At 38.7% G+C, this 13,850-nt stretch overlaps 1 protein-coding gene across 1 annotated transcript in view; it reads left to right on the top strand.

Moving 5' to 3' along the window:
• Positions 1-5,467: 5,467 nt before the first annotated feature.
• Positions 5,468-13,850, top strand: part of LOC122666222 (DNA-directed RNA polymerase IV subunit 1) — a 59,723-nt gene continuing 51,340 nt past the window's right edge. Inside the window, exons 1-3 of the mRNA XM_043862373.1 lie at positions 5,468-5,620; positions 9,687-9,807; positions 9,905-10,029. Of these exons, the coding sequence (XP_043718308.1) occupies positions 5,534-5,620; positions 9,687-9,807; positions 9,905-10,029 (333 nt within the window). The 5' untranslated portion in view covers positions 5,468-5,533. The remainder of the gene's footprint in view (positions 5,621-9,686; positions 9,808-9,904; positions 10,030-13,850) is intronic.

The following is a 13,850-nucleotide window of genomic DNA, read 5'->3' on the forward strand; positions in this document are numbered from 1 at the left end:
TAGCATTGTCAATCTGCTCTGCTGGCTCCTGACCCTGTTCTCTGGCCTATGGATCCTTAGGTCTCGAAACTCCTGTCCTTCAGTAGCCGGTTATAACTTATAAGTGTTAAAAAAATCTTCCCTATTGGGTCAGTTGATTAAAGGCACAGATCTCCTTGAACTTTGTATGGTAGGAATAAGGATTAAATGCTCAAAATTGGGGCTTTCCCAAGCTGAGTTTTAGGTAAAAGAGACCTGTCAAAGAATCTACTGCTATTACGTTGGAGGTTGGAAAGAAGCTTGCCCCAATAACTCTATAGAGGTGACAATCTTTGGGCCACTTTTGTTTGGTGGGCTGATTCTGAGACCACCTTGGGGGCGGACATGATTGATTGGAAGAAGGGTTGAAAGTGAAGAAAGCCTGTCAGAGACAGAATTGTTTTCTATTGCCAGGATAAATTATAGACATCTTTTCTGTCCTCTTTGACCTTTATTCTTCTCTTTATTTCTACCTGTTCCCTTTTTGGTTGCTCTGTGGAGGATTATGTCTCTGTTTGGAGGGGCTTGGTGTAGAAAGGTGCGAGGTGCCAGTCTTTATTTCAGATTTCTTTTCGGTTCATTGCCCTCGCTAACTTTTTGGGCTCTTCTATTTCCTCTCCTCTTCTTACTACAGTTTTGGTTGTTGCTTATTCCCCCCCCCCTCCAAAAAAAAAAAAAGAACTTTTCATTTCAAAGCATTCCTCCTTTGTTGTAATTTGGCATCAAATACTTACAGCAGGGGACCTCCTCCTGTATATACGTAGTAATGTCATTGACAACTGGCAGGAGAGATATGGGCTCACTGGCAACCCTTGGTGAAATCCTACTATAAATAAAATTTGTTATTGCCTTTTAAGCCAGTTACTCATTGTTTTACACAACTGTGTGAATATTTCTACCTGAAGGCCTTTCTTAATACAATTTTGATGGTAAGCAAATGAAGATGATGTGAAGATCTTTGTCTTTGTCTGTTTTTTTTTTTTTTAAATGTCTCCATTTCCAAAAATTGTGCAATTAAGATGATAGCTTCCTGGGTCTGAAGACAACAACAACAAACTCAGCCTTATCCCAACTTAATGGGGTTGGCTACATGGATCCAAACTAAACAAAGTAGGGAAAACTGAGGTCTAAACAAAAAGGGTAATGAGGAGGTGGGGAAAAGAGGGATGGGAAAATAGATGAGAAATGAAAAAAAGAAAATTTCAAATGAGAGATGGAGAGTAAAAAGAAAAATGAAAGATGAAAGATGAAAGTAAGAGGAAAGAGGCACAACCCAGTAAGTCAGGAGAATCTCAGCTAAATGGGGTCCACTACATGGATCCTTGCCCTCCAATAGGCCCTATCCGAGGTCATATTTGGTACAAAACCTAGACTATGCATGTCTTTCCTCACAACTTCTCCTATGGTCATTTTAGGCCTACTTCTAGCTCTTTTAGCTCCTTCAATTGGGATCATATCACTCTTCCTTACTGGGGCGTCCCTAGGCCTTCGTTAGTCCGTTGAACATGACCATACCACCTCAAACGACTCTCTCAGAGCTTGTCATTGAACGGGGCAACTCCCAAGTCAGCTCTAATACGCTCATTACTTTATCCTTCCTAGTTTTTCCGCACATCCATCTTAACATCCTCATCTCTTCCACACATAGCTTCTCAATATGACACTTCTTAACTGCTCAACATTCTGTCCCATACATCATAGCCGATCATACAACAGTCCTATAGAACTTTCCTTTAAGCTTTAAAAGAATACGTCGATCACACAGAAAGATCCCTTACCTCTGGGGTCATTAAATGCTTGATTGGTGATGGAGCTTTCACTCGCCTTTGGTTGGACTACTGGCACCCCCTAGATATTCTCATCCACTTAGTCGGTGACAGATCCAAATACAGTTCGGGCTATGATAAGTTGGCCATGGTTTCGGACATCGTTTTTCATGATGGCGGGCCTTTCTGCCCTCTCGCACTCTCCTCCCCTTGTTAGCCGTCTGGGATGCTCTGTCGACCACCCCTAGAAGGTCTAGATGTAGTGGTAATGTTGTTATTTGGTCTGCTTCTTCTTTGGGCCTCTTTAGTTTTAAGTTAGCTTGGGACCTCATCAGGACTCGTGGCCCTGTGAGCCTTTGGTGCAAATTGGTTTGCGCCACAACTTCATTGTCTGAGGGTCCCTTTCTCTCTGTCTCCCAACACAGTTTCTCCTTATTTAGAGATAGATTCATGCTTACCAAATTTGCTTTCTTTGTTGGAATGCTCCTGAAGATGTGGATCACCTCTTTTTTGGTTGTCCTTTCTCCTCCTCGGTTTGGAAAGGGCTTCTTACCAAATGTTGGTCTTTGAAGAGAAGGATCTTGTCCTTTGATAGAGAATGGGATTTTTATGGACATGTCCTTTGCCGGTTAGTCCAGTTGTGATGCAGTGGGTAAGCTTGCCTCTGGTGCTGCTATTTGTCATATTTGGTTGGAGCGCAATCTCAGAAGATGGATCTCTAATTCCAGATCTTTCTAGCAGATTTGGGACACCATCGCCTTTAATGTCAGAAGCCAGATACCTGAGGTCTCCTCCCTGTGCCCCGATTCCCCAAGGAATAGGCTTATTGTAGATTCTTGGGGCCTCCTCCTTTCTCTGTTCCAGCCCCATGCCTCTCCTAACTGAGGGTTGGGCTTAGCTTTGTATTGTTATCTTCTTCTCCCTTTTTTCTTGGGGAGTCCCTGAATTTCTCCCTCTTTTGGTAATGAATTTATTTATTCACCAAAAAAAAAAAAAGATGATTTCTTCAATATTCTGTAATCTATCTCCCAGGCATGGAACCAAATTGACTTGAAAGTAGTCTAGTTTAATTACTTAGTGCTCAATCACTCATATTTAATGTTTCTTTGTGGTTCTTAAACCTAATTTCTAATAATGGGTACATTTGAGAATATTAAATTGTTATAATAAATAGCCACTATGGTTTTTTTTTTCCATGCATTTTTGTTCCTGGAAATTCCATCTGAAACCTTGCACTTCCTGACACCCAAACCTCACATGGGATACGGTTCGGTCTTAAAACCACTCCTATCTTTTCCTTGAAGCTTCCTTAACTTCTTTAGGAGATTATATGGATATCATAAATGTAATACTTTTATGGTGATGACAGTGAAGTTGCTACCAAATTCTAATCCCATTGCATTTCTAACCTTTGCATCTTGACAACTAAAATGTTTACATTCTGCTTCAGTAGTCATTTTTGGCATATGATATTTTGGAGCTGATTGCCCTTTATCACATTTTTTGAGTTGGCGATCTTCTTATCCAAAGCTAAATTGGACAGCTTCCTTGGAGGAGCCTTAACTATGATGTGAGGATGAGCACTGGTGGACAGAGATTTTAGCAGTAGCTTTGTGTATGGTTAATGGAGTTAGAAGTATCTTAGTGTCTTATTCTGGGGGGCCTCAGCAAGATTTACCACCGGTATCATATCAGTACCCCTCTCACTTTCTTATTACAAGAATCACAGCTCTTCAACTTCATAACCCCCTTGAGAGACGATATCCTTTTCCTTCAGTTTCTTTGATTTGAGGTTTAGTCTTTCCTCCTTCCCATCACTTCAACCTTAGGTCCTTAGCTAAATTAATCATATAACTAACTGGCTGCTCTGGCTTAGGTTTCCATCTGAACCTAGTTAAAAACTCTCTGAATCAGAAAACTGTGCTTCTAGTTGCCACCCTTAAGGTGGATTCTAGAATGGTTAAATTTGGGGCTGAAGTGCTGAACTTTGACAGGTGGCCAATCTAGTCCTTTCCCTAGATATCTAACAGTACAATTTGCCACATCATTTTTCCACGTGGCATAATCAGCGCCATCTGTTCTCATCTGATGGGTAATAATAAGAAATTGCCTAAAATATTAAACAAAATTGCCTTTTTAAATTCGTTTAAATTTCTCTTGAGTCTTCTTGACATTATCTGAGCTTGCAGACATACCCCTAGAACTTAAGCTATTCTGATTCTGTTATGATCTTTTATCTCTTTAGAGATATTAGTTCCTTCTAGATTAGAGTGCCTATGTGGTTCTCCTTTAATAGTTATTTAGAGTTTTAAACAGGTGCTTCACATTTCTTTAATCTAACTTGTCCTCCACTAACGCGGAATTGCTCTCTGTTTTTCGTCATTTAATTTAGCATGTTCTTATACATCTTTCTCACTATCTTTTTTCAATCTTTCGAAGACACAAAATTCTTGCCCATGATCATTTATCAATTGAAATAATCCCATAGAAGTCTTCTATAAAGTGACCTTATCAATAGAAAGTCCGTTGAGTTTTTTTATAGTCTTTATCTTGAGGCACAGTAATTTAAAAGATCATCACCTATGGAAGAGATTGTAAAAGGATATTTTTTGGAGAAGAGAGTATTTTGACAAAGTTAACCCACACAATTCTGGAATAAGTTACCCAAATAGAGTGACAATGACCTATGTATTATGCTATATGTACATAATGCATATAATGATTTTCATTAAAAGTTAGTGTTGTTAGATTCAATATGGAGGTTGAGAATGGGTTAACATCTCATGCCATGAGTTAATTTGTTGAAGATATTATGGGAGACTTTGATTCAACATTGACTCATCATTGTTGTTGTCAACTATTCATTTTGCTTGTAATAAATTATGTGATACTGTCAATAGCTAGAACTTTGAATTGATTGGTCATTGGAGAAAAGGGAGAAGTATTAATCCTTCAGTATTTTCTTTACATAGTTACCTCACCTGAATGGTTAATTATAGATAATTGCGAGGTTGCGTTCATTTCAGGAAACATTTTTTTTTTAAAACTTTCATCATTCATATGGGTGATGGTAAAAAGCTGGGGCTGCCAATTTGAAGACATGGGCTCAAGTTTAGGGCAGCCAATTGATGCAAAAACTGCTGAAGGTTATGACCAACCTCTATCCGGACCTGTGGAAGCGAGACTTGCACTGGGTTACAGCCCTTTGATAAACCTCCTGTACTTTTGTCATAAATTTGGAATGATTGTCCATTGTCGAATAGCAATAAAAATACTATCTCTGGTTCCTTGAGCTATAAATTATTTCATTCTGCTTTCTGGTCGAAAGCCTGAATTTGTAGTCTATGTATGTGTTATCCTTGCTACATTAATGGATCACTTTTTTTATTTTGGTTTCTGGAATGATCAAATAGCAATGAAGCTGCATTTTGTGTTATTTGTAAATTGATTGGGAAGAAGAATCAATAGGCACTAGGGGTTTTGTTTCCTCAACTGGGATCCTTCCATTAGTTCACAGTTTCCAAATTTGTGATCTGTTGAAATCAGTCCTATGAATTCAGTGTCAGTTGTTGACATGATTTTATGTGCCTGTATTCTGTCTTTTAAATGGTACATCAATTTCTCATAACTTGCTCTTGGCATATATTCAGTGCCTGCTGATTTTCATTGTTTTAATTTTTTCAAGTTCTACTTCATACTTTTTATAGGTTATAGAATTGGTTAGCTGGGAATAAAGTGACTCAGTTATCATGGATGATGAAGTGTTTCTGGAGCAGCTGGTGCCGTCAGGGGTATTGAGTGGAATTAGGTTTGATGTTTTGACTGCTGCACAAATAGTGAGTATTTGAGTATTTTTGTTTCATTTTGTGGGTAGCACACTAAGTTATATTTGAAGAACGTTTTGCAATTCCCTCTCTTGTTCTAGTTGATTTAATACTGCTTGTTGTAGCAATATGGCAATTCCCTTGCAAATCTTTGGTAGTTGATAACATAAATCTTTATATCACTACGCACTATTAGAATTATATAATCTCCTGATAATATAAACCAAGGATTTATTCTGGACCAGAATCAAATAACCATGTATGGAAAATGTTATTTAATTACATGGTCCTTTGAAGGAGAGGACTCCTTCACATGGTCCACCATTCTAAGCTATATTACATGGATTTGGTCGTGGTTTTTAGAATCGAATATTGACATGAGGTGTCAAAAATTGGATTCAGGGACTCAGAGCAATTTTTTTTTAAATATTTTTTTATAATTTATTTCAAATTCATTGCATATCATGTATATTGGTATGAATAGGTCCATCAGTTTTATGGGATGATAAACTTATTTACATATATGTTATATGTATGCCTGGAACCATAGATCAAAATCTCGTTTCAGTAGGCCATTTCGGTCAGATCGAAATGAGCGAAATACCGAATTTTGACAAAACAGTATATTTTTACTGTGAGTTTCGCTTGGCCATTTCAGGTGGTAAACAGTTAAAGTGATTGAAATTTTCAACATAAATGACCAAAATTTTGATGAATCCGTGCATTTTTGTGACCGAAATGATCAAGATTTCGACTGAAATTTCTGCAAAATAAGCGAAATTTCGGTGAAACAGTGCTGGTTCTTGGTTTTGCCTCCTGTTTCGTCTCGGACATGTCAAAATTAGCGATTTTTCGACGAATTTTTGAACTATGCCTGGAACTATAAGTATAGTACTAGGCATGTCATGGCCACGTGTTGGACATGGGTGTGGCCTCTATTTTTGATGCCCCTGTAGTGTTGGAATTGAGTCACATGGAGAGTTGATCAGGTCAAGCTGACCGTTAGATGGTAGAATACCCATTTTATTAGTCATTTGTCAACGTTGGGGTAGTTCATTTCTGTTGTGTGGAGCAGAACAAGATTTTTAGAAAATAAGATGTAACAGTAGTGTTGAAGAAGGAAAAGAAGATGAGAAGGAGAAAGGAGAGAAGTTAGGGCTCTCTACGATTGCCCTTTCCCTTTATATTTTGCTTTCAAACTAAAAAGACTGGGAAGGACAAGAACCTCATACATAATACTAATTACTATTCTAACCCCATTAGATGGGCATTCCCAAAATATCCCTACAGTTATTCCAACACTGCCCTTTAAATTGGTGCATAGATCTTACACATTCCCAGTTTGCCTAACAAAACATTTAAATGTATGGACGGAAGTCCTTAGTCAAGATATCTGCCATTGTTCTCCAGTTCTCACAAATGGTTAATTTTATGAGCATGCATGAACTAGGTGGCTTTACTTACAACTTTTCCTATATCTGGCCAAGTGAGAGAGAGATAAATCTGTTTGCCGACGAGCCTCTGGTATCTCCCAACATCAACAATCTGCTGCCTACTTTCCTTACGTAATTTTTGATTTTGATCAATGGGTGAGTCACTAGGTTTGCAGCCTAACATCCCTGTCTCACTTAGGAGATCCAGAACATATTTCCTCTGACAAATATAAATACCCAGATCCTTGAACTCTATTTGTTGGGCCAAATACTTAATTTTTCTTACTTCCTCCTCATCACCGGTTACAATCATATTATCAACATAAACAATAATTGCTGTCTGTTTACCATTTGTCCTTTTGGTAAATAGTGTGATCTGCCTGGCTTTGAATGTATCCATTTTTTACCATGGCGTGTCTGAACTTATCAAACCGGGCTCTTGGTGATTGTTTCAAGCCATGGAGTCCCTTCTTTAGATGACATGTCTTCTTCAGCCTTGGGAGATTTGAATCCCGCAGGAGTTTTCTTGCACACTTCCTCTTCCAAATTACCTTGCAGTAAGGCATTTTTCACTTCAAATTGATATAAAAGCCATTCTTGATTTGTAGTAAGGATATGAGAACTCTCATAGAATTCAACTTGGCTACTAGCTAATTTTTTATTGGTAATCAACCCACAAATACCTATCTCTACACCTTCATCACGTTTGGTCTTGTATGTCTCCACTATGCCATATGACTTATACTTCACTATAAATACCCTTTTGCATCCCATTGGATTCCATCCCTCAGGAAGGTCCACCAACTCCCATGTACTATTATGCTCTAATGCCCACCTTTACTTATCGAGAGAGAGAATATTTCCTTTGAGTCAACTATAAAATTTGCATGCTTTCTTTTTCTTTTTGATTGAAAAATGGATTTTTATCATATATTTCCATACTTTGACTGGAGTCTTGCATTTATTGTATAATGAAAGTGTGGGATCAGCAGTCACCCATCTGGTTGATACTGGCTGATACCAGCAGATATTGGGCCACATCGGCCAGATCACATTGGGATCGGCGGCCATGGATCCAGTTTCTGATATTGGTCTTTAAATAATTGGTTATGAAACTTTGGCCGGGAAATTGTATCCTTAAAACTTACAACATTATTTGTTTCGGTCCCTACAAAGCCATGGTTTATGTTTGTATGTGTTGGTATCTAGAACTTTTGTTGGTATCACCAAGGTTTGAAGTTTCGGTGTGTATCATACTGTATTGGTCGATACGATACATACTGATACGTATCTATTTTTTTAAAAAGTATAATGTATCGACTATATTGATATTTCGATACAATATGATACGGTCGATACGTATCAATACAGCCGATACGTACAAATCCCAAAGAGATTTGTTCGCTTGCTACAGGTTGGGCCTATTGGCCCAACTCTCTGCTTCACGAACTAAATCTCAACTTTTTCTCCCTTCGGGTCACACCACAAAATATGTCGGGTTGGGTCAAATCCACATCACACTCGAATCCTTGGAATACAAGACATACTCAACACTTGAAGGGAAATTATGGTAGATTTGTTTAAAAAAACTTGATCTTTTGCTTCAAATCTTGCATTTTAGTTCTTTTTTTTTGTGCTATGATTCCAGGAAAATAGGTTCAACTAACTATTAGATGCATGCTTTGTATACATTTGCAAAGATTTGAACTCAAATCCACCATTTTTCATCAAAAACCGAAAATGGCTTTCTTAAGGGTCAGTATTGTGCTTATGTTTGGTCAGTACACAACATCATCCTAGTTGCTCTTATTCTTGAAGACCCTTACAGACATGAGTTTGATCCACCCCGACATTCTTCATGGCAATAGAGTGACTCTGCATGTAAGAAATCTCATATTTTATAACACTTTCATAGTGTCGCACTTGTCTGGTTATACATTATTCACAATTCTTAGTGTATATGTATGACATGTATTGCTTGTTTATATTGTTTTTTGTGTCCAAAAGTGTATTTTCATGTGTATTTTGATAATTTTCATGCGTTTCTGCACCGATCGATAAGTATCTCCGATATGATACGATACGTCTCTTAAAATCGCCCGACCGATACGATACCGATACTTTAAACCTTGGGTATCATGGCCTTTAATTCTTGGGTTGACCTTCCTCCGGAGCTTAGGAAAATCATTTGGGAGGAAGCGGCGGGTTTTCCGGTGATTCGTAAATAGTTTGCTTTCTTGGGGTGGAGGTGTATAGTGTGCAGATTTTCTTGATGAGTGAGTGAGATTTTTGTATCTACGGGTTGGGGTAAGGTGGGTTATGTCCCCCCCTTGTATTTCTTGATTTGATTTGATTAAATTATTAATAAAATGACAGGGGCCAGCCCGGGTCCCTGATAAAATTCGGGGAAAAATTTTGTGGGTTGGTGTGGTAGTTACTGAGGAGTTGTACTGCATCATTATTCTGTATATTTCTTGTGTATCATATCTTGTGGTGGCATCCAATAGCGCTGCCATTGGACTTGCAGTATTAAAAATAGTGCCGGAGGGCTTATAATAGTAGAAGTACTTATATTTTCCGTCTTCTCTTTTTGTGGGAATTTTGTTGGATCAACTCTCTGAAACTGACTTGTAAAACTATTTCAGGAAAAATGCTCTGTGAAAACTGTAGCTGCAGGCAATGAGTTTACTGATCCAAGGTTTGGGGTTCCGAATCCATCCTCTCAGTGCTCTACGTGTGGTGCCAAAGATCTAAAACACTGTGATGGTGAGGATCAAATACATTAAGGAATGCTACTAAATGAGTTACATAATTTGTTTGTTATTGATAATTGTTGCATGTTATCCTATTTATTTATTTGCAGGTCATACAGGGATAATTAAGTTCCCAATTGACATTTTGCATCCATATTTTATCTCAGAAACAGTGCAAATTCTCAATTCATTTTGTCCAGTATGTAGGTCACTTAGACAAAATCTGCATATCAAGGTCAGGTACCTCTCTCTTTTGCTGAGATTTTTAATGTGCTATACTGCAATGATGTCATAATGTACGCTGTGGATGTTGCCTTTCTTGTTGAATCGTTGGATGATATTTATGGTGGGCTGTTTTTTCATTTTCCTGTTTTTCTTGTCTGAGTTACTCATATGGTTAGACTTTTGACTAGTTGAAATCTCTGAACCAGCTGAAGATTTGCTGCAATTAGCTGTGCTACCTTCTGTTTATGCCTGATTCTATAATACATTTTGATAATGTGTGTAATGTAAGACTAAATTAGGGCAGAATTAGTCCCAAGTAAACCCACAATAACCAGTTAACAAACCCTAGTAAAAGGGTATGGACCAACACAAGTTCAGAATTAAGGTATGTGCTGGAACAAAGGTTTCAGCCAGTAGAAGGGGCTAATATTAGGCTCATTAAATTGGCCAATTACTAAGTAAACCCATGGGATCAGAAGCCCAACACCTATATAATCCAACCCAAAGCTTATGTTCAATAACATAAGCTCTTTAGATGACTTATCTGCATCAATGGGCGTGCACAAGTGACTCCCAAAATTTGAGCCAATTCGGATGGCTAGAGACACCCAAAGAGAAAGGTCACCAAAATAGAAAGTAGGGGAGTTAGGAGTAGAAACCAAACCAAACAGCAATTTTGATCCCCACTTGGATCGAGTGGAGGTCCTATGGAGGAGCACCTATGCAGTAAATCTTGTGCAATTCTGATGGCTGAGTTGAGAGTTGCAAGGGTGACACCAAAATAGAAAGTCCGGATGGATCTTGCAAACCAGAGGGAGTCTGATCTCCAAACTAGGGTCAAGTGTAGGGCCAGGTGAGGGTTCTATGCTCCAAAACTCTGCAGGATCTGATGAAGGATTATGGAGTTGTGAGGTCTCGAAGCTTGCAGCCAAACTGGAGCAGAACTGGAATCCACAGGGGGTGAAATCTCCTTGTTTGATCAGCAACAGCAGCAGCAGCACTGGAGCAATAGCAGTAGCACTCGAATGGTCTTCTCAATGGTTGGGCAGTCACAATATTACAGCAGAACACAGAGATACATGGAGAGAGAAAAGATGGAGAAGATAAAAAATAGATGGTTGGGGGGGATAGATGGATTAGGTTCTCACAGCCGGGCTCCTTCAGCCCTTCAAGTCTCACACTCAACTTGAGAGAGAATCATGCATGCAGCAAGCAAATTTTCATTCTACTGTGTAAATCATGGGGAGTGGCTAAAACAGCCTTACAATAAATAGAGGACAGGACTTGCTCCTCAAGTAAAAGAAAAATAGAAACTTAATAACTTCCAACAGAAAATTAGAAACTACTCTAATTACTTGACTGACCTAAATTAGAAACATAATAAGTACTTCACTCCTTCAAGTGGTCCCCACCATAGTTAGTAAATACGCATACCCGAACGTTTGGATGAAAAAAACGCCGTATTGCATATAATACTTCAAAGTCGGATAAATACGTGTATTTTAAGGGTTGCCGAATGATACTCGAATAAAACGCGTATTATACTTTTACATATATTTAAAAAAAAAAACTAAAATCTATCTTAACCGTTAGATTAAAAAAACTTACAATCTAATAAGAACCGTTAGATAAAAAAAACCAAACTCTATCTCTTCTTCCTCTTCGATTGCAGCGGCTGGTTCCCGGTTCCCCTTCTCCATTCCTCTCTATCTCTTCTTCATCTTCTTGCGTTCTGCGACTTTTGCCAGCGATTGCAGCTGTTCTTTTGCCGGCGATTCTTTTGCCTCTTCTCCAGCAGCTGGTTTTGCGACTTCTGCCGGCGATTGCGGTGGCTGGTTCCCGGTTCCCCTTCTTTTTACACATTCTCTTCTCCAAAAGCCGCCAAGGTAAAAGCAAAACCCCCCATTAGCCAAAATAACTCATCTCCCCCTCCCCTTCCGGCCTTCCCTCATCTTTTTTTTTTTTTTTAACATTACAAAAAGAAAAGGGGAGAATAGAAATAGAAACAAAAACAGAGTGGAAACCAAACACAAAAGACCACACCTTTCTAAACCCTCTAACCAAAATTGACGAAATAAATAAAAAGTCTAAAAAAGAAGAAGGTTTGGTTGCGGTTGCTGTTGCTGTTGCTCTTGCTTTTGCTGGCAGCCTTACTCCTCCTTGCTTCTTCTTTATTTGTGATGAGATGATTACATCAAACATACTTACATACATAATCATCATCTTCCCTCTCATCCCTCCTTACATACACACACCATTAATGAGTTCAAAAAAACCATCTATTTACAGTAAATAACAGAACCAATTCCCCTCTTATCTCTCTCCTCTACCTCCTCTATTGTGTCTCTACTAAAATCCGATTAGATTATTTTAGCATCTCTTCTATGTACTTGAGAAAGAATGGGGTTCTTACTTTTAGGCACATCAGTAAATGTTATTATTGTGTTTCTTAGGTGTACATGTCTATTGCATCATGAATATATGCCCGTATTTTTGCTCCCGGATTTTTACAGAGCAACCGTATTATGCACGTATTAAACACGTATAGTATTATTGCCGTAGCGTTTTATTGCGCCGGATTTTTTGAAAAGTATTATTGCCGTACAGTCCATTTGATTGCTGTATGTATCCGTTCCCGAACTTACTAACTATGGTCCCCACTATAAATGAATATCGGTCCACACTTGAACTCACAAAATTTTGTCAATAACTTGACAATTATGCCCCCACGATTCTGGGTTTGAGAGACCCAGCAACTCCTAGCTTTAGTGGGCTGGCCCTATGGCCCATTGGGTTAGTCCACCAGTTGGTGAAGTGAACCAGCCCTTCTCCCATGAGTTCCCTAGAGTATTTCTTTCCAAACAGCTTGGCTTCTGCATCAGTGTGTGCAAGAAAGGTAGATGATATTGAGGTTACATCACGAGGATCCAATTGGGATTCATCTGTTTGCAAGGCAATTTTTCTACTTGTCTTGGGGTTTTAGGGTTTGGAGAGTTACTTTTCTGAGTTCTATAGTTGATTTCATGGATGGATTCGTGCAAGGTTTTAGTCAAGAAGAAATGATTATTTTCGGTTTTTTTCTTTGTTTATTCCTTGTTATAAGCATAGTTGGCTATACAGGGACAGTATTGTAATTCTGCCTTATAAGTGAATGTTATAAATGAAGGTGCTGAGTGTGAAGATGAACTCACTCAAGCCATTTCACATTTTCTCCTCTCTTCTAACATGGTATCAGAGCTAACCCTATTCTGATCCAAGTTTTCAAACCCCAGCCTCCTTCTATCTCTCTTCTTTCTCCTCCCCTTCCTTCGATCTCTTCTCTCCTCTTTCTCTTGTTTCTTCTCCTTCACCTTAGGGCAGCACTAATGAGGTGATCTTACGATCTAGTTGCTGCCCTCAAACCTACCTCCTTCCTTTTTCATGATTTAAACCTTTTTCTACCCGATATATGCTGCCTTCTTACCTGCGGTATTGAAGCTTTTCCAAGATTCTTGAAGAACAAAGCCTCTACTCTTTATAGATTGTTCTTCCCCCTTTTTGGACCTTCATTTGCATCATTTTGCAGCATCTATCCATCCATCCATATGCCTTATCCTTCTCTGGAAAGCCTTTTTTCTCCTAATCGATCTTTACTTTCAGGTTTTTTTCAAAACCCGGAAACTTGTCGATTTTTTGGGTTTGGTGGTTTTTTTTCTTCCTTTCAGCTGCTGGTTCTTTTTGGAGGAGTGTATTTCACCTTTGAGAATCACTCCCCGTCCCTTCCAACCACTTGTTTGAGTTCTTTCAGATTTCCTTTTCTCTGAATCGATTTCAGCATACATGGGTGCTCAA

The sequence above is a fragment of the Telopea speciosissima genome, chromosome 6 (genome assembly GCF_018873765.1).
Source record: "Telopea speciosissima isolate NSW1024214 ecotype Mountain lineage chromosome 6, Tspe_v1, whole genome shotgun sequence".
Lineage (NCBI taxonomy): Eukaryota > Viridiplantae > Streptophyta > Magnoliopsida > Proteales > Proteaceae > Telopea > Telopea speciosissima.